General features: G+C 44.3%; 2 protein-coding genes across 3 annotated transcripts; one reads left to right on the top strand and one right to left on the bottom strand.

Annotated features, from left to right (window-relative positions):
• The first annotated feature begins 249 nt into the window (after positions 1–249).
• On the top strand, positions 250–20,459 carry LOC122395241 (cubilin). Of its 2 annotated transcripts, none has more exons than XM_043392682.1 (53): positions 250–399; positions 538–667; positions 740–916; positions 1,143–1,187; positions 1,259–1,399; positions 1,469–1,572; positions 1,651–1,798; positions 1,875–2,117; positions 2,463–2,784; positions 3,057–3,382; positions 3,680–4,036; positions 4,142–4,295; positions 4,475–4,665; positions 4,786–5,302; positions 5,764–5,989; positions 6,070–6,387; positions 6,453–6,613; positions 6,681–7,013; positions 7,315–7,799; positions 8,236–8,628; positions 8,743–9,022; positions 9,104–9,355; positions 9,650–10,161; positions 10,225–10,420; positions 10,634–11,005; positions 11,225–11,412; positions 11,489–11,637; positions 11,854–12,033; positions 12,137–12,318; positions 12,576–12,794; positions 12,989–13,141; positions 13,261–13,336; positions 13,424–13,529; positions 13,613–13,772; positions 13,838–14,071; positions 14,145–14,218; positions 15,003–15,235; positions 15,324–15,524; positions 15,603–15,738; positions 15,887–16,211; positions 16,520–16,705; positions 16,789–16,945; positions 17,005–17,182; positions 17,290–17,523; positions 17,608–17,773; positions 18,087–18,301; positions 18,391–18,465; positions 18,585–18,649; positions 18,722–18,965; positions 19,229–19,391; positions 19,534–19,784; positions 19,933–20,059; positions 20,337–20,459. In XM_043392682.1, the coding sequence occupies exons 1-52, from the start codon at positions 332–334 to the stop codon at positions 20,044–20,046; spliced, it is 11,115 nt and encodes a 3,704-aa protein (XP_043248617.1). In that variant the 5' UTR covers positions 250–331; the 3' UTR covers positions 20,047–20,059; positions 20,337–20,459. The 2 variants fall into 2 exon arrangements, with proteins under 2 accessions (XP_043248617.1, XP_043248608.1); XM_043392673.1 differs by having other exon boundaries at positions 740–922.
• LOC122395448 (ABC transporter F family member 4-like) lies at positions 20,185–22,190 on the bottom strand. The gene is made up of 3 exons (XM_043393043.1): positions 22,059–22,190; positions 21,830–21,958; positions 20,185–21,381 (listed from the first exon to the last, which is right to left on the bottom strand). Exons 1-3 carry the CDS (start codon positions 22,061–22,063, stop codon positions 20,676–20,678), a joined length of 840 nt encoding a protein of 279 aa, XP_043248978.1. The 5' UTR covers positions 22,064–22,190; the 3' UTR covers positions 20,185–20,675.
• Positions 22,191–24,190: the final 2,000 nt, after the last annotated feature.

The following is a 24,190-nucleotide window of genomic DNA, read 5'->3' as shown; positions in this document are numbered from 1 at the left end:
ACAAAATTTGAGGGGTCAAGAGGCATCAATCTGTGTGAAAAAAGATTGTTGCCAAGAGCATGATTGAACCAAGATACTGTCCAAACCGGAAGAAAGGTTCATAAAATTTTTTACTAGGAACATAGTGTTACGTGCAACGTAACGGGTGTAACCGATATTGGGTGGACCTCGATAAGTCGCCGAAATACGCCCACTTTCAAACGAAGATATGCTTCGTTCCTGATCATTTGATGCAGTCTGTGACGAACTTTCCACGGTAAAGGGTCGGCTGCAGCATCCGGCAGGAAATGTCACAGTGAAATTCGATCGAACGTTTCGAACTGTCGTTGCGATGGGTACGAGATCGCAATGGTTGCTGCTAACTTACCTGGGATTTTGCGCGGCATGGATGGACGAGAGGTGCGACGTTTTCCGCGACACTTTGGGAAACATAATTTCCGTCGATCTCATCTTCAAATGAAAAAAAAAACAAACCGAGAAGATAGAAACTCGAGCTTCTAATGTCCCCCAACGTAACTTTAATCTATTTATTTTCAGGCCCGTGTTGGAGTCCAGAGACGGAAACCTGTTCATTTCCGCCGCGAGGGACAGGAACATCACCCTTAAAATTCTGGGCAACGGTTACGTGAACGTCAACGAAATTAATTTGCTGCACGTCGCGTCCGCGGTAACGATTTTGTTCTCGATCGACGACGCAACAACGATCGATAGATCGATGGAATAATTGGTACGCTTTTAGGCGCAAAACGCGACGCATTTGATCGAGAGATGGCGAACGGGATATCTGGCGGAGGTGGAATCGAATCTGCAACGACTGACGCAGATTGTGGAAGGGCCAGAAGGGTTGCAACGAAGAATGGGCGTTTTGAAGGGACGCGGGGACACCAACGCCACGTTTCACACTGGGAACGGTCAAGCGAGTGTCTGGAAAATATTTTAAAGGCTTAGTTAGAAAAATTATTACAAGATGAGGTCGTTTCAATTATAAGTATTATGTAACAGAGTTGGACGAAAAAATTTTCGAATCGTACACGTCGTTTCTCAAGAGTACTCAAAATGCTTCGAACGAATTTATCTTGTAGTCATTTTTTTACGCTACGAGATAACTTGGGCAATCATTATAAAATTAATATTATTTCCAGTCCGACACGCAGATCAATTTCAAATTTCGTATGCTCACCAATCGAGTACGTATAGAAGCATCAATTTAACGTTAACGCTAAACGGAGTTCGCGATCGTTTATAGAAAATTTTTTAGGTGAGACGGCTGCAAAACAAAGTGGCATCGATCGAGACGAAATTGAAGGAGAACAATTGTATAAGCAACCCTTGTCAGAACGGTGGCACGTGTCAAGACCTTTACGAGGGCTACCAATGCCACTGTCCGTCCAATTGGGAGGTAAACAGCCAAGAATCGTACGCGTTAGGAATTCTCTCTGTCCCTCTCGGTAATATTTAACTATTGTAGGGTCCGAACTGCGTGATCGACGTGAACGAGTGCGTGCATTTGCTGGGTACGGACCTTGGATGCCAAAACGGTGCTACGTGTCTCAATCTTCCAGGATCATACAAGTTTAAATCTTTCTTATTCGCAGTATCGTCGTTTTATCATGCTTTAATAATTTCAACGACTTAATTTTCAATCGCCAGATGCAACTGCGCCTCGGGATGGCACGGTCTTCACTGCACGACCAAAACATCCGTTTGCAACACACAGAATTCCGACGAGCTGTGCGGCCACGGTGTCTGCGTGACCAAAACTGGGTCTCCTTTGGGCTACACGTGTATCTGCGACCAAGTAATCTACCGATCGAATTCTCAATTGCTTCTTCGATCTGTTCGCGTATTCAATCGGAAACTGTCGCTTCTTTCAGGGTTGGCAGTCGGACGGTACCGATCCATCCTGCGTTAAGGACGTGAACGAATGCGTGGGAAACCATCGACCTTGTTCCGTGAATCCTTGGGTCGACTGTCGTAACGTTCCTGGCTCCTTCTTCTGCGACTCGTGTCCCCGCGGTTACACGGGAAACGGTTACTATTGCAGCGACATCGACGAGTGTCTCGAAAATAACGGCGGTTGCAGCACGGCCCCCTCGGTGCAATGCATCAACACGATGGTAAGAAAACAATTGTTTAAGCGCCCTTCCAATGCTAAGGTGTTAGGTATTACACGCCCTTTTCCTCTATAAATGTTTCGTCGTCTAGAAAAAGGGAAACAGTCCAGCTTTTAGAAGTTCCAGTTTCCAGTTTTCGTTTATCAGGGTGCGTGGGTGCTATACATGCAACCCTTTGACACTAAATAGTGCATTTTCTCCATTCTTCCCTACGCTATGAACATCTCATAACATATCTCAATTTCTATCGCTTCACTCGCTCTACAGCAACATAAAGCAACAGCTTTTAGAATCCGACTGTAATTACGACACATCATCGATGAATTTCTGAATTCTTGTTACGAGCAGGGTTCGAGGATGTGCGGATCGTGTCCAACGGGATACCGCGGGGACGGTGTAACCTGCATTTACGTCGGTGGTTGCGCGATCAACAACGGCGGCTGTCACCCGTACGCGAAGTGCGTCGAGAATCCAGCACTTACAAGCGACTACGTGCTGTGCCGTTGTCCAGCCGGTTACTCGGGCGATGGAATCGGTCCAAATGGTTGTCAGCCGATAACTGACGTGTCCGCTGGTTCAGCCTGCGCCAGTAATCCCTGCGTCCATGGCAGGTGTGTCCCTGGATCCGTCGAGCAACCCTACGTTTGCGTGTGCGCATCCGGCTACACTGGTAAATATTTTATAGAACCGAATCACGCTCGATGGTGACGTTCGATATCTTTTTTGGGCGAATTCGTTACGAACTGGAACCGAGAAAACTAATCTGTAGTCTTAACTAATGAAAAATAGACTCCGTTCGGTTCCAGAACGAAGAAGACCCAAGAGAAAACGTCCAAGGAAATATACTTAGAATCAATATGGTGTCATTTAATCACTTTTCCTCGGTGATCCATAATGTAAAGGATTAGATAAAAATGATAGCGATCCCTGCGTATATTTCAGGACTCACGTGCAACGATACGATAAATCCATGCTTGCCGAATCCATGCCAGAACAATGGCGCCTGCACGGTGGTTAATGGCGCCGTGACTTGCAACTGTCCAGCGTCAGCTACGGGAAGCAGATGCGAGACACTGCGACAAACTTGTGGCGGTGTGTCGCGAAATTCCATGGGCAACCTGCAGTTCCCTGTCGCCGGGAACATAGTTTATCAACACGGTCTGAGCTGCGCGTGGGTGGTGATCACCAATAGCTCGCTCGTATTGAACCTCACGTTTACCCGGTTCAATCTCGAAGACTCGACCGACTGCAAGTTCGACTTCCTGCAGGTACGAAGATAACGGATGCGTTCGTAGACCGTTTCGCCCTTATCTAGACACCCGAGTTCAGTTTCGTAGATAGATTTCTGGGGCCACAGCTGCCCCCGCGCGAGGAACAGTATATCGGATGATTTGAGAAACTAGGACAGGCTGTAGCTCTTTTACAAACGGAGATAAAACGGATTGATAGAGGAGAAGTTAGATCCCCGGACGGGAACTATCTTTCGCTGATATAATTTGTGCTTTTGTAAGCGTGAAAGTATTTCCTTTCGTGCAACAAATCTTTGAGGATGCAATGGGTTTCAGATACACGATGGGAGAAACGCTGGTAGCCAAATAATTGGCAGATTCTGTGGAAACAAGTTGCCCAACGGGAACGGAACCATCATATCCACCCACAATACTCTGTACTTATGGTTCCATTCGGACAGCAGCGTATCTCACGACGGATTCGCGTTACATTGGAACAGCATCCAACCTGTCTGCGGAGGTACGCTGACGGACGATTACGGCACGATAAGTTCACCAGGCTCGCCGGGAAGGTACCCACCCAACAGAGATTGTTTTTGGAGGATCAACGTTAATCCGACGAAGAGAATACAATTCCACTTTGGCCAGATAATGCTGGAGGAGCATCCGACGTGCCAGAGCGACTATCTGGAGGTAAAGGATCGAAACGTGGTCCATAATCCTTAGTATTTGGTAACTTTTCGCTACTAAACGTGTTTTCGTGCAGAACAGAAAAGTATTTGTCCGATGTTTACACAGATCTTCGGCGAACTAGAGGAGCGATTAGGTCTCTACTGCAACCATACGCGTCCACCGCCTCTCATCGCGCCCGGCTCGGAAGCTACGATTTATTTTCATTCCGACAGCGCTGGCCAAGATTCCGGTTTCCAAATTCACTACTCCACCGTCGAAGGTAAGGTCTTCGAATTGGACGCGTTGTGAACTTCTGACGCTTTAAAACTTAATTAACACAAAGTGTATAGTGTCTGGAAATTACGAGTTAACAAACTCAGACGCATAAAGATGAGAAGAATCTATCGACACGTTTCGTTTACCAAGACAATTGCTCTAATAGAAAAATTGTTCTCTCAGGAATACCGGGTTGCAGCGGAGTATACACCGCTCCTACTGGCACGATCAGCCTGCCCACGCACATGTCCACGTATCGTGAGAACATGGAGTGCGACTGGAGGATACAAATGCCACACGGTGAACGAATACAGATCACTTGGTCCAAGTTCGAACTCGAGGATTCGACTTTGTGCGAATTCGACTACGTCAAGGTATCCTCCGTCACAAGAAATTATAAAGAACGATACGAGAAAAATTCGTCTTTTCTGATGATTTCTTAATTTTCGACGTACACCAAATCGAAGAACAATTACGATTATTGCTTTGTTCAGATATTCGATGGCCCGACCAGCGACTCCCCGTTGCTCGGACGATTCTGCGGCACGACGATACCTCCCACGATCAGATCGACTTCGAACGTGTTGCTGGTGATTTTTAAGTCCGATTGGATGCTAGGAATGGGTGGTTTCACATTCGCCTACAACATTATCTGCGGCGGGGTGTTCACCGAGAGCTCCGGGAGTTTCCACTCGCCGATGTACCCGAACTCGTACCACCATTCCAGAATCTGTACGTACGAGATCCAGCAACCGGCCGGGATGAGGATCGCCCTGAGCGTCACGGACCTGGACATCGAGGGCTTCAATCCGCCGGAATGTTTCTACGATTCTCTGGAGATCTTCGACGGCGACAACGAGAACAACACTAACCTCGCGACTCTTTGCGGCAGCGAGGAGACACCCGAAGATCCCTATTATTCCACCCACAACTTTATGTTCTTGAAATTCAGCACAGACGGCAGCGTCTCCGGACGCGGCTTCATGGCGAATTACACTACGATCCCAACTAGTATGTACATGTCGAATAATCACAATTACACCACGAGTAACCGAGTTCTTCCGCCTACCATAAGGAGCATAACCGAACCAATAATCACAAGCTTCGTATAGATCGTTATTTACTGCTAAGAGTATAGGATGATATTAAAAAACAAACATTATAGTTATCTTTATCACAGTCAAAGGTAGCATAAGAAACTTTTTCAGTAATGTCTTCCCGTTTGGCAATGAAGAAAAGAATAGATTGACTCGGTTTTCCAACAGTTCGTAAAAACAATGTTTGCATGGAATTTCTTAGCAATATGTTTGCATCTAGCAGTTTCGAACAATTACAATATCGAGCAGAAAAATGCGCAAGTAAAGTAAGAATAAATACGTATCCAATTCAGTGGTTAACCTGTTTCGAAGCAAACGTTCAAGTTATTTCGACGTAGTCTAAACTAGCGATTAATTATTGGTTACGATTCTCAGGATGCGGAGGATTGCTCAAAGCTCCGGTTGGGACGATTCAGACGCCAGCCGACGATGAAAAGTATTCGAACTATGATTCGTGCATCTGGACGATACAAGCACCGCAGGGATACGTAGTGCAAATCACGTGGTTAACGTTCGACTTGGAATACCACATTCAATGCATGAACGACTATGTGAAAATATATGAATATCACACGATATCCGACGCGGATCTGCTAGGCACGTACGTATGAATTCTTTTAACGGAAACGTAACCATTCTCAATTTACACCCTTCGTGTCACTGTTCCGTCGAAACTTGCAGCTTCTGTGGCACCAAGAAACCACCGATAATGACGTCGCAAGGCAACAGCATGACCGTCCAGTTCGAATCCGATGCATCCGTAACCCGTCAGGGATTCGTTGCTTCGTATTTCTTCATCGACGCTTCGAAAGTCTGCGGCGGTCACTTCCTTAGGTTAAACGGGATGATCAAGTCGCCGAATTATCCCGAATCGTATCCGAACAAACGGGAATGCACGTGGGTGATCGAAGCCCCGAACAAACGGAAAGTGATCCTGAACGTTAAGGATTTCGAACTGGAGTCTCACAGTCAGTGCGCGTTAGACTATTTGGAGATCAGGTAAGATCGCTGTGGCGACTGTGAACGATTCGATACGATAATCGTATGGTCGATTCTCTATGTAGAAACGGTGGCTACGATACGTCGCCGTTGATAGGGAGATTCTGCGGCACCGACATCCCTTCGCAAATCATCAGTCAAACCAATCAAATGTTTATGAAGTTCGAGTCCGACATATCGAAAGTGTACAAGGGATTCAGTATCGAATGGGACAGCACCACGTCAGGTGAGCGAATCGAAACAATTATTAAACGTAACCATTAGCAAACGTTGTCTACTTTGGACGGTTCCAGGCTGCGGCGGAACTATGCTAGCCGCCATCGGCGACATCATATCACCGAATTACCCGCAACAGTACACGTCGAACTCGGATTGCACTTGGAAGATCCACGTGGCGTTGGGCAGTTCTGTACGATTGATAATAGTGGACCTCGATCTCGAGTTTTACGGCAATTGTAGATTCGACTTCATAGAAATATCCGAGGGAGAGCAGCGAAAGAACAAGCAGAAATTCTGTGGCCATCCGTACCCCAAGGTCATTTCCACCTACTCCAATGTAATGACCATTCGGTTCCGCAGTGACTTCTCGATGTCCGAGCGCGGTTTCCATCTGAAGTACGAAACACGTGAGTCCGATTCTCTTCTTATTTTGCCGCCCGATAAGTAGAAAATTTCGAACAGAATTCTATCGTAAGAGGCTTCCTTTCCGAAGAAAATCGTATTTGAAGATTTATCGGTCGCGGACGCGACGGAGTAGGTCTTGAATATCGACGCGAGTAGAAACGGTGAATAATAGACAGACGCGGGAGACAAATGGTATTCGATCTCGCTCGTGTCCGATGAAATGATCAAATTCATTCGTCTCGTGGCAACAAATTTTATTCAAACTTTTCTATTAACTAGAGTACCGTGTACGTGTTTTCGCAGTTTGTCAGCAGACGCTTACCGGTTACTACGGTGTGATCGAGTCGCCAAATTTCCCGAACAAGTACGAGCGCAACTTGAACTGCAGTTGGAAGATAGACGCGCCTCGCGGCAACCGCCTAAACTTGACCTTCTCGCATTTCGATCTCGAGAACACAAGCGACTGCCGATACGATTACTTGGAGGTGAAGGAGGGGGAGTACGACGTCCCGAAAACCGAAATCGCCAAACTGTGCAACTCGGGCAGCCTTCCGGCAAGGATTCACTCCACGGAGCATCAGGTGTTCATCAAGTTCGTCACCGATGCTCAGTGGGAGGGCAACGGTTTCCGGTTGGAATGGACGGTGGATGGCTGCGGAGGACACCTGACCAGACCTTCCGGGCAGATCACGTCGCCAGGGTATCCGTCAGGCTACCCGATAGACGTCGATTGCAGATGGCTGATCGAAGCTGATTACATGCACAGCGTGGAGTTGACTATTCACGACGTGAGTACATGGAAACGTTCTTTTTGGGGGGAACCAATGATTTTACTCCACTCGACAAGTGGATAGATAAGCTCATCACGTGTAAGTGCAGTCCCGTAACATGTGGGACTGGATTCTACACACGAAAACAACGTTAAAGAATTGTACAAGGCTTCCATGAAATTTGAACAATTCTTGGACAAATGGAAAGAGTAACGATGTGTTACGATGTGTTAAAGAGAAACTCGTCATAACTCGAGAACAAGGTCGCATAGGACGTACGTTTACATGAACTTTTTTTATTTCACGTGTAGAATCTAGTCCTGAAGTGGGTTCCACATGCAACGAAGCACCCCATATTTGTCGCTTGTAGGACAATGAATATAATAAGTATCGTACCCTTTATGCTCCTTTCGTCGGAGGAAGCTCGGATCAAAACTGACGTTTCTGTTTTCAGATCAATACCGAGAAGTTGAGGGGTTGCTTCTTCGACAAGCTTGCAATCTACAACGGCGAGGACGCGACTGGCCTGAAATTGGTCGAGATCTGTTACTCGGAGAACCCCGTGGTGTTCACCAGCACCGGGAACAAGATGTTCTTGGAATTCCATTCCGACGTGTCTTATGCTGCCCGCGGTTTCAATCTCACCTACAGGAGTGTCCCGATCGTTTGTGGCGGTCTCTTCACCGCCGATTCGGGGATCATACACTCGACCAACTACCCGCAGAATTATCCCAACAATCAGCTCTGCGAATGGTTGATACGGGTGGACAATAGTTACGTCGTGAACGTCACCTTCCACGAATTCGATATCGAGAAAACCGCCAATTGTACGGACGATTATGTAAAGGTAAAGAACAAATCACGCGGAATATTTTGTCAGTGAAATATCTTGGTACGATTGCCTGCCATCGACTCGTCCATTAAAGAATTATTTTACAGACGGAAATAAATCTGTTCGCAGATATACGATGGCCCGACGCAGGACTCGCCGTTAATGGCGACCCTCTGTCGAAACATTATACCGTCTCCCTTCGTTTCTACCGCGAACGAAATGCTGATCGTAATGAAGACAGATGGATTATTAGCAGCGAAAGGGTTCAAGGCGGAGTACGCCAGAGCATGTGGCGCTCGATTGATCGTGAAGGATCAAGGATTCCTGACTCCAGCCAGAAGTTTCACCGGCAATTACGAAATAGTGGACAACTGGAACTGCACGTGGACGTTGATCGCCGAGGATCCAGGTAAAACAAATATTGCTTCATGTTACTCTTGTCGTTTGGAGCAACTCGAAGACCAAGACTATTGAATTTCTGTTACGACAGAGGATCACGTCACTGTGTCTTTCACGCATCTGGAAATCACCATGAATGAAGTGGATGCCAATGACTGCTCGTTGTCCTATATAGAGGTACACGAAGGCACTGGCATGGATGGTCCCTCTCGAGGAAAATGGTGTAATAGCGTTGTACCGTTGCCGATAACGAGCACCGGGAATGCACTCACGGTGCATTTATACGTAACGGGCTACGATCACCACGGACACTTCGCCCTCACGTACTCGGTTCTAAATTCAGGTAAACGACTCGTTTCTGCCCCTTTCTATCCTATTTCGTTTGCGACAACCGTCGAAGAGTCTCGTTGAATGTTCGCGGTATTCAAGACGTCTCGTTGAGGGACGCGTTAGACATTTCTACGCCCTTCGACAAAGTTCCTTAACGATGTTTCGAAAAAGAGAAACTGTAAACAACTTGTAATCGAAGAGCTTCCCAGGGGAAAAAGCCAGAAATAATGAATGGAAGCGACTGGAATTCAGATATCGGACTCTTATCGAGCAAATTGATTAATAATCAACAATGACTGCGTTTCAGCGTGCGGGGGGACCTATGCATCGTATCACGGAGTGATCGCTTCGCCAGGATATCCGAACTCTTACCCGTTGAACGCCGAGTGCGTTTGGATCCTGGACAACTCGCCCGGGAACCAGTTGACCCTGACGTTCAACGAATTCGAGCTCCAGCAAGGCGAGAACTGCGATCTGGATTACCTGGAGATACGCGAGGACAGCGGGATAGGGAAGTTGGTGAACGTGTTGTGCGGGACCGACGCGAAAACTGTCAGATCCTCGACCAAGCTGTGGATCAAGTTCAAGAGCGACGGCGAAACGGTGGCGAAGGGCTTCGTGGCCGAGTATACTTTCCAGGGCGGAGGCGAACTTTCTGGACCCACTGGACGTATCACGTCCCCCCTCTACCCGATACCCTACAAACGAACCGACACCACAACCTGGCGAATCACGGTCGAGTTCCAATGGGCGATTCGCATCGAGATCAGCGATCTGTTCATAGAAAACTCTGGCCCCGATTGCTTCAATTATCTGAGGGTAAGCAGAATGCAATTTTCGTCCGTTTCGTAGATTATTAACCCGAGGTATCTAATCGATCAGATCTACGACGGTTATAACAACGAAGCGCCAGTTTTACTGGAGGCCTGCAAGTTCAACAAAGGCGAACCCGTCACGACCATCGGCAACGTGGCTTTCATCGAACTGACCACCGACGTACTTCGATTGGGCAGCTGGTTCGATCTCACGTGGTTGCAAGTGCCGAAGACTGAAAATATCCTGAACACCGAAGTCAAACGTAGGCACTACTCTGTCGAACAATTAAACGCGAAGCAAAATCAAATATTTCCCTGTCTCGTACCCCATAAAGTTGATCTTACGATATTAGAGTACGCGGAGGGTGTAAAAAGAGGCATCGATTTTATTTTATCTTCAAACTATGGAGACCGATAATACCAAAATTGATGTAAAATGTACCTTTCGCTAATGGAGTACCATATTTTGAATACAGTGTCGAATTGCACCAAAGAAGTAGCCCTCACGAGTCACTCTACCCCGACCTACCGGTTTACCTCGCCCGGCTGGCCCGAGGGTTACGGCGTCAATCTCGAATGCACCTGGGTGTTCACCTCTGTGCCAGGAACCCACTTGGTTCTGATAATTCTCGCCATGGATTTAGAGGAGTCCACCGAATGCGTGGCAGACGCCCTCTCGGTCTACGATGGCAATGCTTTAACGTCTACGGAGAACGCTGTCCTGCAACAACGATTATGTTTAGCGAATGCCACGTCAGTGGAGGTGAAGACTGGCAACGTGATGACGGTGAAATTCGAATCGGACGTATACATAAACAAGACTGGCTTCAGCGCTTACGTTTACTGGGGTAACATAATTTTTAAAATTCATTTACTCGCGGCGAATTCCGTTCCTCTATACCGGTAGCAATGATTGGACCACCGCTGGACACAATTACAAATTTGGTTCATTTTTGGCTCGTTCGTACGATGCATTGTTTCCCCTCGATCTTTCAATTTCTATCGGCGCATCGTCCAAGTAATTTTTTCGTACAAAAATACTGACGACCCACGCTCCGTCGATTTAGATTGCGGTGGAAAACTGGAGGGCCCGAACGGAGTGATCGAAGTCGTGAACAATACTTTTGCCAGAGGAGTGTACACTTGGCGCTTGTTGTGCGAATGGGACGTCGTAGTGAGGACCGGGCGTACGATAGAAGTGGTCGTTGAGAACATGACGACGGTGGATAATACGAAGTGCATCAGCTATTACATGGTGCTGATATTTTGCACGGAAGAACTAATTTCGCGCGGAAAACAATTATTTCATTTCGTATCGTTTGTTGTTGCAGTTGAAGAACGGCGACAAAATGTCGTCCTCTTTGCTGGGCAAGGGAAAATATTGCGCCAATGACACGCTTCCAACCTTAATGACCTCCGGTAATCGTCTTTACGTGGCGCTTACTGGCCAGTCAAGCATAAACTTCAAGCTGAGATACAGGTGACCGTACTACCCTCTCGTTATCTCTAGGAAAATTAAAAAAGAACTCACTGATCGGAGAATGTTGAAGATACGCTATCCCTTCGGTGTAAAATACTTCTGAAATATTATTTAGTATAACCTATATAATATACTCCATATAAGGGAAACTAGCGAATGAATTATACTATTATCCACTGTTCCTTCCCCACATTATCGATTTTTTTATCATTTCAGAGAAGTGGGCTTAACATGCGGCGGCGACTACGTGGCGAACAATGAGTTGGAAATTAGCACGCCTAACTATCCGAACATTCCGCCGCCGTTCACCGAGTGCAAGTGGACCTTATTGACGCCGACCAAAGAATTGATATCCCTCAACTTCATAGACAGATTCGATCTGCTTCAAACTCCAAAGTCAGTTATCCGTCTCCGATTAACTTTTCAGAGCTTAGACGATCGTATCCTTTAATCACCGAGTCGAACGTTTCACGTGACGGGGGGGAAATGTATATTTCAGTTGTGTCACCGAGTACGTGGAAGTAAAAGACGGTGGGACAGAGTATTCGAAGCTGCTGGGAAGATTTTGCGGCGACGCCTCGCCCAGCACCATACAGAGCACCGGAAATATGTTATACATTCACTATTTCTCGGATATTCCCGAACCGAAGAATGGCTTCAAAATCAAGGTCACAATCGGAAGTATGTTTCTACAAAGTTTACCTATTTTCAACCGCTTCTTCCCTCTGGTACGGAAGAGCAAATAAATTTCCAAACCTCTTGACTCTCGTTCAGATTATAGTCAAGAAACTTCATCAAGAAATTTTTCCAATTGTTAAGAGCTAATCAAATTCTATGAAAAGCGATCGAGGGATGAAATGGAGAAAAAGACAAAGAAATAATATTTTTGGTTCCGTTTCTCATTATGGATCGATCGATGTTTCTCATTTTGATCACAGACGTTTGCGGCGGAATGATACGAGGTACCAAGGGCGTCATCAATTCTCCAAATTACCCGTTCTATTATCCGACAAATCAAACGTGCGTCTGGCGGATTATCGCTCCGATAGATCACAGTTTGAAACTCGAATTTCGCGATATACATTTACCTGGCTACTTCACTTGCAAGCGTTTGGATCACGTGACGATCAGCGAGCCCAATATATCAAATGGGACAGGTAAACCAACGTTCTGAAACATATACAAGAAGAATTTTATCTTATTCCTTAATGATAATTGCCATTCTAAGTGTCTACAGATTCACGGATTTCAGAAACAACTGTTTCATATAAAATGCATGGAATTTTAGTGTTTTCGTTTTAAAAGTTACAAACGAGCCGCTAATGCTGAATTAATAAATTTCATCATTCAGAGACCGAAATCGGAACTTATTGCGGAAGCAAAAAGCCCGACATCATTGAGACATCATCGAACGAGGCTATTATCAAGCTCGTGTCCGTCGAATATAGGAACGATTATAGGATACCCGGAGGTTTCAGTATCAACTTCACGTCTAGCATAGACAGTAAGTGTAAATTTAATAGTCCCGGACTCTTAACTTTAAGAAATTAATAATTAACCCCAAGTAATGTTACCCTCCAAGTAAGGTTCGTTGCATGAGTCTGATGGAATTGTTTGTTGCAGTTTGCGGTGGCGAATTGACTGCGATGTCCGGCATAATCAAATCGAACGGATATCCCAACGTAGCAACGAGTTCCAGGTATTAAGTAAATCCTAAAAACACTAACTGTTGAATTAATCAGTCTCGATATTTCTTTTCGTATTAAATCGCACGGTGACTTTGTAGATACTGCGATTGGAGGATCCGATTACCAAGGGGTTTCCAAGTAGTGGTCAACATATTGGACATGGACGTTGGTGTGGGCAATATGCCTATACATATGAGCCTTTCGGTTATTATCGACGAGATTTCAATATCGTTCAAAATTTCGTTCCCCGTTTCTGTTTAATCCGACCGTTTCTCTTCGCGTTCCAGTTCTACAACGATTTCCGATTCAGATCGAGGATAAAAATGCTTTCGCAAAACGATACTATAAGGGAAATAAGAAGCTCCAGCAACACGATGATGATTGGTTACTCGCTGCACCCCGGGTATCGTGGATTTAAATTGCGTTACACAGCCGCGGCGCCAGCTCGTACGTATCGATTAAAACGATCATAGAAAAGCATAATTTAAATAACAACGTCGTAAATATCACAGCTTGCGGGGGAGACGTGAAGGATGTTAACGGCACTTTGCTACCTCCGTCGGTTCGACCTTTCAACGAGTCATCGTATTATTGCGTATGGAACATAGAAGCACCCAAGAGCATGGTGGCCTATGGGAACGACTTTGGACTGACACTGGCGATAAGAGTAACTGGTTTCATGGGCGGTGTGCCGAGTTTCATTCACCAACGAATATGCTACAGTTATCAATACATTTTGCTGACAGGTAAGCCTAATACGCGACAGTCTTAGATTTTGATCAACGTCATCGACTAAACAGAATATATTTTATTTTCTAGACCACGCTATGGTTTGCGGAAATTACACGGAACCGACGTACCTAACGAGCCCGAGGCACCTTAACGAGCTAATCGTAAGTCGAGTCGATTCACGGATAACTTTCGTTCGTTATTTTTCAATTTATCTCAATCCAAACAATCAACTCATCTAATATACCGACGAAGTTCGATCGTCTAACTTAGAAACACCCTACACGCTCTTCAACGTTACTCATGAACCGTTCCCCCTTTATTTGGAAGTTTATCGATCCCTTTTGCATATAAATGAATGAAGTTTGATTTAAGAAAGTTGTTTACGCGTACTCGCGAACTCCGGTTACCGTTGTTGAATAATTCTCGATTCAATGAATTTTGCAGAGCTCGGAAAAAGATTGGTACGATGCCTGATGGATATGGCGGACGTAGCAAAATTGAGAAACCGCGTTTAAAAATTTTCAGAAAATTTCTTATCGCTGTCGAGGAACATCCGTAAAGTGCTCCTCCCTCCCCTTCGCTTTAATGAAACTTCGTAGTTCCGCGGAAAGGCCAAAAATAAGGGACACTTAGTTCTTTAGCGGCAGTAACTCAAGTCTAAGGGTTGAAACTACCCTCTAAAGTGTCACCACCTAATGCTATCTTGTAAATTATTGGAGATCCAAGAAACTTTTTCGAGCAACTTTTTTATGAGTTTTGACGGGAAATAATATCAGTAAAAATATTTAAAAAAAGGGTCAAAAAATAGCTTTCGTATAAAAAGAAATTATAAGAGCTCGACCACCGAACAGTGTACACTCTTTGAGGGAGTTTCCTCGTGTTCCTATGATAAAATAAACACGATTCGTCGATTTATATTATCGTAACGATATCGCAAATTTGCAGGTCGTGAACAGCACTTACGGCAAACCGATGAAGTACGATATTCAATATCGCTGGCAGCCCTGTGGAGGTATTCTGAAGGAACCGCTCAATCTGATAATAACACCGAAGAATGTATCGTATCCAGTAAACTGTGCCTGGTACGTCATGTCGCCGGACAGTGGACAAACGATGCAACTCAGCTTCAAAAAGATGAACATGTCCTCCATTTGTACGCAGAATTACATCAGCGTCAAGTAAGAAATTATTACGTTGCGTCATAATTAAATTTTCCGAAACGTCGCGTTCAAACGATCGATTCGAGACGATTAATTCACCTTTCAGAAACGGTGGTCCCTCGTCGCCGGAAATGGGCCATTACTGCGGTAACGTGATTCCGAACAGCATAATCAGTACAACGAACAAACTATACATAGAATACTTCTCTACCGGCGAACCGAACGAGTTCGAAATAGAGGTTGGATACACGGACAACGTGTGCGGCGGCAGTCGTAGCGCCAACAACAGACAGATCTCCTCGCCAGGGTAACGAAAACCACGTAAACGCAAATTGGATCTAAGAGGTTGTTGTCTCTAACGGAAGGAATTCGCGTGTCTTCGCAGGTTCCCCAAGTCGTACAAAAATAACGAGGAGTGCACCTGGGAAATTACTGCGGATAACGGATACCACGTTGGATTGGTTTTCATTGATCGTTTCAGTTTGGAAAGTAGCGCGGATTGTAAGAACGATTACGTGCAGGTGCGTAAGAAATTTGCGTTAGTTGGCGGAAAACTGACTTTGGACACGCGGGGCTCTTTTCACGTGAAATACTTAAATTTCATTTATGCTCCAAATCTGACTGAAATTAATCTCGAATTTTTTATGATTTCCGGGATTCTCGAAACAGATATTCGACTGGAGAAACGGAACCAATGGCATTGATTGGCAGAGCATCGGAAAGGTTTGCGGCAGAACCACGCCTCCGGCATTTAATGCGACTAGCAATCGAATGAAGGTTACGTTCCACACTAACGAGCGTATCCAAGGCGATGGTTTCCGTGCCCAATGGTACGAGAATTGCGGCGGGATTTTCGAGGTCACCAATACCGCGAAGATCATCGAGTCGCCGGGTTATCCGAATCTGTATCGGCCCAATTCGTTCTGCAACTATACTCTGGTCGCCCCGGGAAAGGACATTATCGTGGAGTTCATGGAGTTCCAGCTCGAACGCGGTGAGAAACAATGCGCGACGTTGATCGTTAATTGAACGCTTATTAAACGTTAATGTTCGTTTTAAAACTTTCGCCTGGTTTTTCGTAAAAACAATAACTTTATTATATCATTTAATTATCCGAACCCCGTACAGGAACAAACAATTCCTATAACTCGATCGTTCATATAATAGGAGTTCGCTGATACTTCCTACTACCTATTGATTCGTTCTGGTCGATAGAATCAGTCATATAGAACGTCGGTTAATCGGTAACCGAATAAAATCTCGTTTCAATAAATGAACTTTTCTAAGAAACACGGAACTTAGGTCGCAGAGATTGTCAATTCGACAATCTGACGATTGTAAAGGACGCGCAGTACGAGCAAGAGGAGAAAACCTACTGCAGCGACAACAAACCACCAATATTCGATTCGTACGAAAAAACTGAGATCATCTTCAGATCGGATAAATACATTCAACGTACCGGCTTCGCGTTCAAATACATCCTCAAAGGTATGTCATTCAACGTTGTTGCATTTAACGATTTAACCACCGTTTGCGAATTCGATTTTAACGACGATGTACGTTGTCGAAAGGCTGCGGCGGAAACATGACGAAACCTGGCAAAATCAAACCTCTGATGAACGGTGGCGAATACTTCTCGAATCTGAACTGCGTTTGGAGGATCGAGGCGCCCCCGGATAAAAGCGTCGTTCTACGTTTCGAGAGTTTCGTGTTAGAATTGGTTCACAGGTAATTGTGCTTGCGTTCACCGTAACGTCAACAATATTCGATAACATGCAACATTGCAGTTGCCTCTTCGACAACATCGAGATTTACGACGGGGGTGAGATCGACGAGGACAAGAGATTGGGCAAATTGTGTGGAAACCTGACGGAAAACCTGCCCGTTTTCAAATCCACGAACAACACCATGGTCGTCCAGTTTTACGCCGACCGGAGTCGCCATTACGGCGGCTTTACCGCGGAGGTGAATCTCGTGATCCGAGCCCCTATTGGATTTTCTCGTAGCCGTGTTCGAGATCGAATTTTGTCGAAGTACGTCGAACGTTTTCGAGCCTTTGAATAATTCCGCAGGTCCTGTTCGCGAAGAGCGTCGCGGCAGGTTGCGGCGGCAGCATCAACCTGACCACGACGAGCACCTATCAATTCAGAACCCAGAAAGGTTCTACTTACGAGAGCTTGGAGGATTGCCACTGGGACGTAACTACACACCCGAGTAACAATATCAGATTCACTATCAACAGCATGGACCTCAAGAACAATACCTACATTAACAAGACCAAAGATTACAACGGCGATTACTTAGAGGCGAGTCTCTACCCAAATTCGATTACACCTGTCGTTCTTTTATGGACGAATTTATTTTTTCTTTACGTAACGATTTTCGATCAGGTTCGCGATGGTTCCGGCCCCTTTTCTGAACTTATTGGCAAATACTACGGTACTCTGTCGTCGCCAATCGTCGTTACGTCCAGCGCGAACTCGCTTTGGATACGGTTCTTTAGCGATGGCACGCTGGAAGGAACCGGTGTCACCGGAACGCTCGAAACCACCGAAGGTAAAACACAGACACAAAGTGACACGAGTGCAGCGAGTAATTTCAGAAAATGTTTCCAAACTTTTCTTAACGCAAAACATTTGGACGTATTTCTAGAAACGTTTGACCCTTAAGTGGATCATTGGGGCCTCAATGTAATTATTTGAAAATTTCAACATGAAGTAAAATAATTCAGTTGAGATCGAGGGTCCACTTAAGGGTTGAAACAAGTATTTTCTCCTTTTCTAACATTAATCACCGTACGAATACTTTTCACGCTGTAAATCCGTTCGATCGAGTCGGCGTTTACTGAAGAAAGATTCGTCCGTTTCAGCGATTTGCCACTACGCTCACGTGGTAAGGAACGACACGAAATACGAGCTCACTTCGCCGAATTACCCTAACAATTACGAACCGAGTGTACGGTGTCGTTGGCAGTTAGAAAACAACCTGGTGGGCAACGAGAAAATAATGATACATTTTAAAGATCTGGACCTACCCAGCTCGGCTAAGTGCGAGGACAGTTATCTTGAAATTTCCGATAGATACGTAAGCTACCTTTTATTTACACCTATCAAAAATTACAAAGAGATAGAAATAAAACCCTTAATCCTGAACGTAATGTCTCGTTCGCGTAGAATATGAGGTACACCGGTGAGGGCTTTGGATCGAGTTTGATTTGGTCTGGCGGCGACGACAATAGCATGTACATGGTAATTAAATTGTTCTACTAAAAATTTTCAAGTTCGTTGATGGAAAAATGCAATCAAAATTAATTGTAAAGTTTGCAAAGTTCGTTCCAATTTATCAATCTTTTATGGCTTTTCTGCAGGGCTCTCACTCGCCCACGACCTCGTACAGGTACTGTGGCCACTCGGTGCCCGGCGATTACTACAGGTAGACAAAATGTCGATCATTTCTGACGCTCTCGATCGCGATGACATCAAATTTACCTTTCTTTCGATACAGTTACAGTTCCATTGTCGACGTAACGTTCAAAGGAGACAGCGCCGGTGCTCACAAGGGCTTCAAACTCGAATACAGCAGCGCGGACTGCAATCGGAATTACACAACACCACAGGGACGAATCCTTCAGGACGGAGTAAAGGATTGCTGGGTCACGATCATAGCACCGGTCAATTACACCATTTCTCTATACTTCCACAGATTCACACTTTACGATCCGGACATGTGCACGCAATCCTCGGTTAAAGCAAGTGTCCCTCTGATTTCTTTCGCGTTCAACGTAGATTCGTTGGAATATTAGCGTGTCTCATTAAATATTTATACGTAGTTCCGAAACGCTTTGCATATTTTTCCAACGATACACTTGCAGATCTATCGAACGTCAGATAATACTTGTTCGAAGAAGTATTTAATTAACTCGAAAATACGCGATATTTTGTGGGACGCCCTAATATTGGATACACAGATTCGACGTTAAAACTCTTCGTTTCTCATGCTAATCTCGTGCAGGTGTACGACGGTGGTTTCAACGATAAACTTTTAGCCATGCTGTGCGGAACGGAAATACCGAGTCCTATTTTCAGTACCGGCAACAAGTTGAGTTTACATTCTTGGTCTGCATGGTATAGTAACTTCCATTTTTACGACATTTCTTTCACCACCACGGACAAAGGTATGTAAACAGAACGTTGCAAAGTATATTGGTGATTTAGAAAGATTGATTTTATTCAGCGATCATTTTACTTCCCGAGAAAATAGCCTTCTTCGAAGGCTTTATTCCTATACTCTGACTTGTTTAAATGAAACAAACGTAGGTCGTGGTTGCGGTGGTCGACTGTACAACTACGCGGGGTCATTCACGTCGCCCATGTATCCGAACGAGTATCGAAACAACACGATCTGCGAGTGGTTCATAGAGGTGCCACATGACATGAGGGTGAACTTGGAGTTCACCGTGTTCGACATTGGTACCAGCACCAATTGCGAGAACAAGTCCAACATTCTAAAGATTTACGAAGTCGAGCAAAACGGAGACAAAACGCTGGCCAACACTTTCTGCGGAGGGGTAATCTCGAATAAAAATCGTTAAATCCCGATTAAAAACTATCTGAAAATTCCCGAGCAACTTCTACGCTTGATTACATTTCTCGAATTCTAGTGAAGATTGACATCTTCACGAACGAAACTCAATCACCAAATTCGTTTCCTTTCAGGATAATCTAGAGTCGTTCCAGACCAATACCGATCGAGTAATGGTGCAGTACATATCAACGGTGAATAACGTTGGAAGCGGTTGGGTCATCAATTTTGAAGCGAAATCTTTTTGAAAATAATTCGAAGGTTAGAGTTAGAAGATTAAAATTTTTTGCAGAACAAGTATACTTGATAGTTTTCTGAGTCGATGCAAGCTGTTTCTTATTGTCAGGAATAACTACAAAAATACATAATTCTATATATTTCCGATTTCCCAGTAACCCAAATTAAATCAATAACCAAAGAATGCTTGAATCGCCTTAAAAACGATTAAGCTTACTTAAAAAATATATTTATTCTTCGAAATATATGTACATTTCACAGGCTAACGACACGGTACGTTCATGTTATTTTGTTTGTTTAGTACAACCCCCGGCGACAACGAAAGACGAAAGGCTCGCAGCGCCAAGATCTGACAACGATTGATCGTCGCAAAATCTTATTTGTAAATAAAAAAAACACATCGAGACGCTCCGTTTACGTTCACGATTCGATGTAGATAAAGATTAAATGAATAGAATTTAATAGAAGCGCGGTATCCAATTAATCCTCTTAATTGACTCCCCGCAAAGAATTGATTGCGTAAATCTTAATAGATATTATATCAACTCAGATATACTTAACTTAAAAAATCATGATTTCGATATAATCGTATTGATGAAATGACAAGATACGTCGTTCGTGGATATCAAACATTCAAAATTCACGCTTCGTCGCAATCCTCCGTGGCCTTTTCTTTCTGAGCTTTATGGCAACTTGCTTTCCCTTCTTCCTGCTCCGCCTCGGCTTCCTGTCCGTTCAAAACGGTTTCTTCCACCACCTCTTCTTCTTCTTGCGCCACTGCCCTCTTCTTCCTAGTTTTTTCCTGCTTATTCTTCTCTGCCCTCTTCTTCTCCTTCTTCGTCTGCGACTTCGCTTTGGGTTCCTCCGCGTTCGCTTCCGCCGGTTCCTCCTCGACCTCCGACGCGGTTTCCTCTTTCTTCTCCTTAAGCTTCTTCTTCTTGTCTACTTTCGTTGCTTTCTCAGTCTTCTCGACGTTCTTGTTTTCCACCTTTCGCTTCGAATTCGTATCGCTCTCCAATTCGGTCTGCTCGTCGACTTTCGTCTCGTCCTTCAGCTTCTTCTCCTTCTTGCCCTTCTTCGAATTCTTCTGATGAACTTCCTGCGACTCCACCGAGTACTTGGACTTCTTCTTCGACTTATCCTTGGCCGCCTCGTTCGATCTCTCGTTCGGTTCTACGTTCTCCTTTTCTTTCAGCTTCTTGTTCTTCGACTTGTACGCTTTCCCGGAGTCCTTGGCTTCCACGTTGCTTTCCGAGTAAGCCTCCTCGTTCTTGCCCTCGGACGAGCTGCTCTTCCTCTTCTTCGATTGCAGTTTCTTGTCCTCGCCGTCCTTCGACTTTCCTTCCCTGGAAAAGCCGAATCGAACGCCGTTAGACGCGCCTATCGTCGAGGAAAATCGGCACAGAAGCAAAGTCCGTGGTGACAGTCGAAGATAAGACCGCTGAACGGTTGCGTAATTGTTATTTTAATTTGCGGAAACAGATGCGTTCGCGCCAGGGACATTACATCGAAACGAGGAATAAAGGTATTCCTTGGAAAACGTTTATCAATGAGAGTTAAGGAAACACCGATAAGATAAATGCATCTAATTTCGACGTCGATAGTCATCGACACTTTTACTTGAAATTCAAAGTATTTCGTTAATACGATCGTTAAGTAATTGATAAAATACTCTTAATTTATCGATATCGATAAAACTGTATATCTGGATAAGAAAATGTAAACAAAGGATTGCCTGTACAAAAATTGCTCGGTTAAATCTCTAATTTGCGGTTCAAAATAACGGATACATACTTCGAGTACGCTACATCTCTCTTTTTCTTGTTGTATCCACCCCTTTCGGCTTCTTTGCCAGGCTTCTTCGCGATCGCCTCGGAGACGAACACCGTGGCGACCAGAAATATGACTAACAGCGTCCAGATCCTGAGAAACCCACGAAAATATTAGGACAGTCGCGGGCTTGGACGAAGAACAAACACGTGCGAAACACGAGCGCAGCTGTGAATCAAAATATTTGCCTCACCGCATTTCGCCTCGCTGAAGGGATCACTGATAGATAAACACAGCTCTGAGAACGATCGAAAGCACGATCCAGCACAACACTGACTGCCGTTCGCTGGCCTCCTTATATCTTATACGTGTCCTCCGGTTGATATCTCGATAAACACGCGCGCTGCGTTTCAACGTTTACGTGGCCTACGAACAGATTGGCGATATCGGCGCCTATATCGCCGCGAAATCGATCTCCAATAGGGCCACGATAGCTCCCTGGCGCGCAAAGTTCGAAGTTCGAACCTCCAGATCGATCCACTTTCTTTGTTAACGCTCTGTCGCGGTATTTTCTAAACTTTCTTAGTCACGGAACAATTTTTATCTATGCAGAGTGTCCCGATGTGATCGTAACACAGCTGAGAACGGACGCTTAAAGAATTTTTTGCTCGAAAACGAATCGAAAGTGTAGAATGAAATATTTTTTATGGCCAATCGTTATCGAAAGAAATTGCATGAGAAATTTTACAAGTACCGTTAGAGTTAATACCAAAAAATGTGGTTAACTAAACTTTTTTCCAAGTTTAATTTTTACGATTTGTACATTAAAATGCAATACAGAACGATATCAAATATCCATTGATAAAATTGAACGCCTTCGAGGCAAATTTGAACGAAGAGTTACGTCAGGAATCATTTTAGTCTCGCCACAGTGTCACTGGAACCTGAGCCGGAAATAGCAAATCATCCTCCCTTCTCATTCTTGAATTTTTCTGCGATATGTCTTTCCATTTCTGTTCTTTCATTGATTCTAATTCATCGACGATTTCTGTCGTTCGACTAACGCGAGAGAATTATATTAATTGGGTCGGTTGATATCTAATCTGCGTACTTGCAGACTTTGACGTCAGTGAACGCTCAATAGAAATACTATAATGTAACAAACACATGCAGTTATTCCGCAGGTGATTTCCGAGAAGCCCTTTATCGAACTATTGAAGCAATAGACTTTTTGGTATCTATCATTAAAAAAAGTTTCAATTATTTTAATTCGCCAAATTGATTTGTCAAATATTGAAATTAGTCCACTTAAATCCCATTAATTCTAATCTTAAGGATGTTCGTGTAGCAATTTCACAATTCTGTTATAAAATTTATATAAAAATCACTATTATATCGCGGCCTATAGTTCGATGACCCTTAGTCTCGATGATAAGGCGCGCAAAACTGTCACAACCGATGATGTTCAAATAACGACGTTAATAATAAATAATTTTATCTTTCCTAACACCCCTCGATTTTGATTTATTATTAACGAGCAAACATGGCTTATGATGGTCCATTATTCGTTTGAATAATGCAGTATCAAACGTACAGCAGTTGCTACACATTTCATGAATGTGAGTTTTTGCCACACAAACCATTAACTCAGCTTATAACATAATTATTGCTTTCAATCGGATCAACTGAAATCGATAATTTAATAAGTGTAGAATTTAATCAAGACAATGTCAGACCACTGATATAATCAATTTATTGTACATTCTTCCTGACCCGATATCATCAAATTTTTACTTGTTTACGTTTTATACAATTCTATTAACACGTCAGCTACCACACGTCACAGATATGCGACGCCTGATTGTCGCGAGGAACCGACGTCGCCCAAGGGTGTTTCCGTTAACTAGAATATTTAACATTGCAACATGTTTAGACGATATATTTTAAAAGGAAATAATTTTGATAACGGAGTTTATATTTTAATTAACTGATCTCTCATTTTCCTTGCGATTACTGGAAGCGAAGTTTTGCGTTTCTCCAAATGATTGATACCGTGATTCAGCTGGGAATATTCGGGGAAACTCAATGGCGAAAGTTGTTAGACCGTGATCTGGAGAACGCTATTCTCGGTGAATTTGTCACGAGCTCGAGCGTGGGAGTGCCAAGGCTAGTCTTCTCGGAGCCGTTTCACGTTATTTTTGAGAATCCGAAGGACAATTGGGAGAAGGCTGTTTGTTGGCGCGATTTTACGTTGCACTACTACAGAGTGATCCATTTTAGCTCGCTCAAATTCGATCGAAACTAACAGCGATATCAAAGGAAAATTAAGAAACTAAAAAGTTTAGAGCTAACGCGTCCAATGCGATAACTTCTTTCGTAGACATT

This window comes from Colletes gigas, unplaced genomic scaffold, assembly GCF_013123115.1.
Source record: "Colletes gigas isolate AHSC1104 unplaced genomic scaffold, ASM1312311v1 Colletes_gigas_Sc00001, whole genome shotgun sequence".
Classification (NCBI taxonomy): Eukaryota; Metazoa; Arthropoda; class Insecta; order Hymenoptera; family Colletidae; genus Colletes; species Colletes gigas.
The sequence above is the reverse complement of the archived record's forward strand: the minus strand, read 5'-3'. Positions and strand labels throughout refer to the sequence as shown.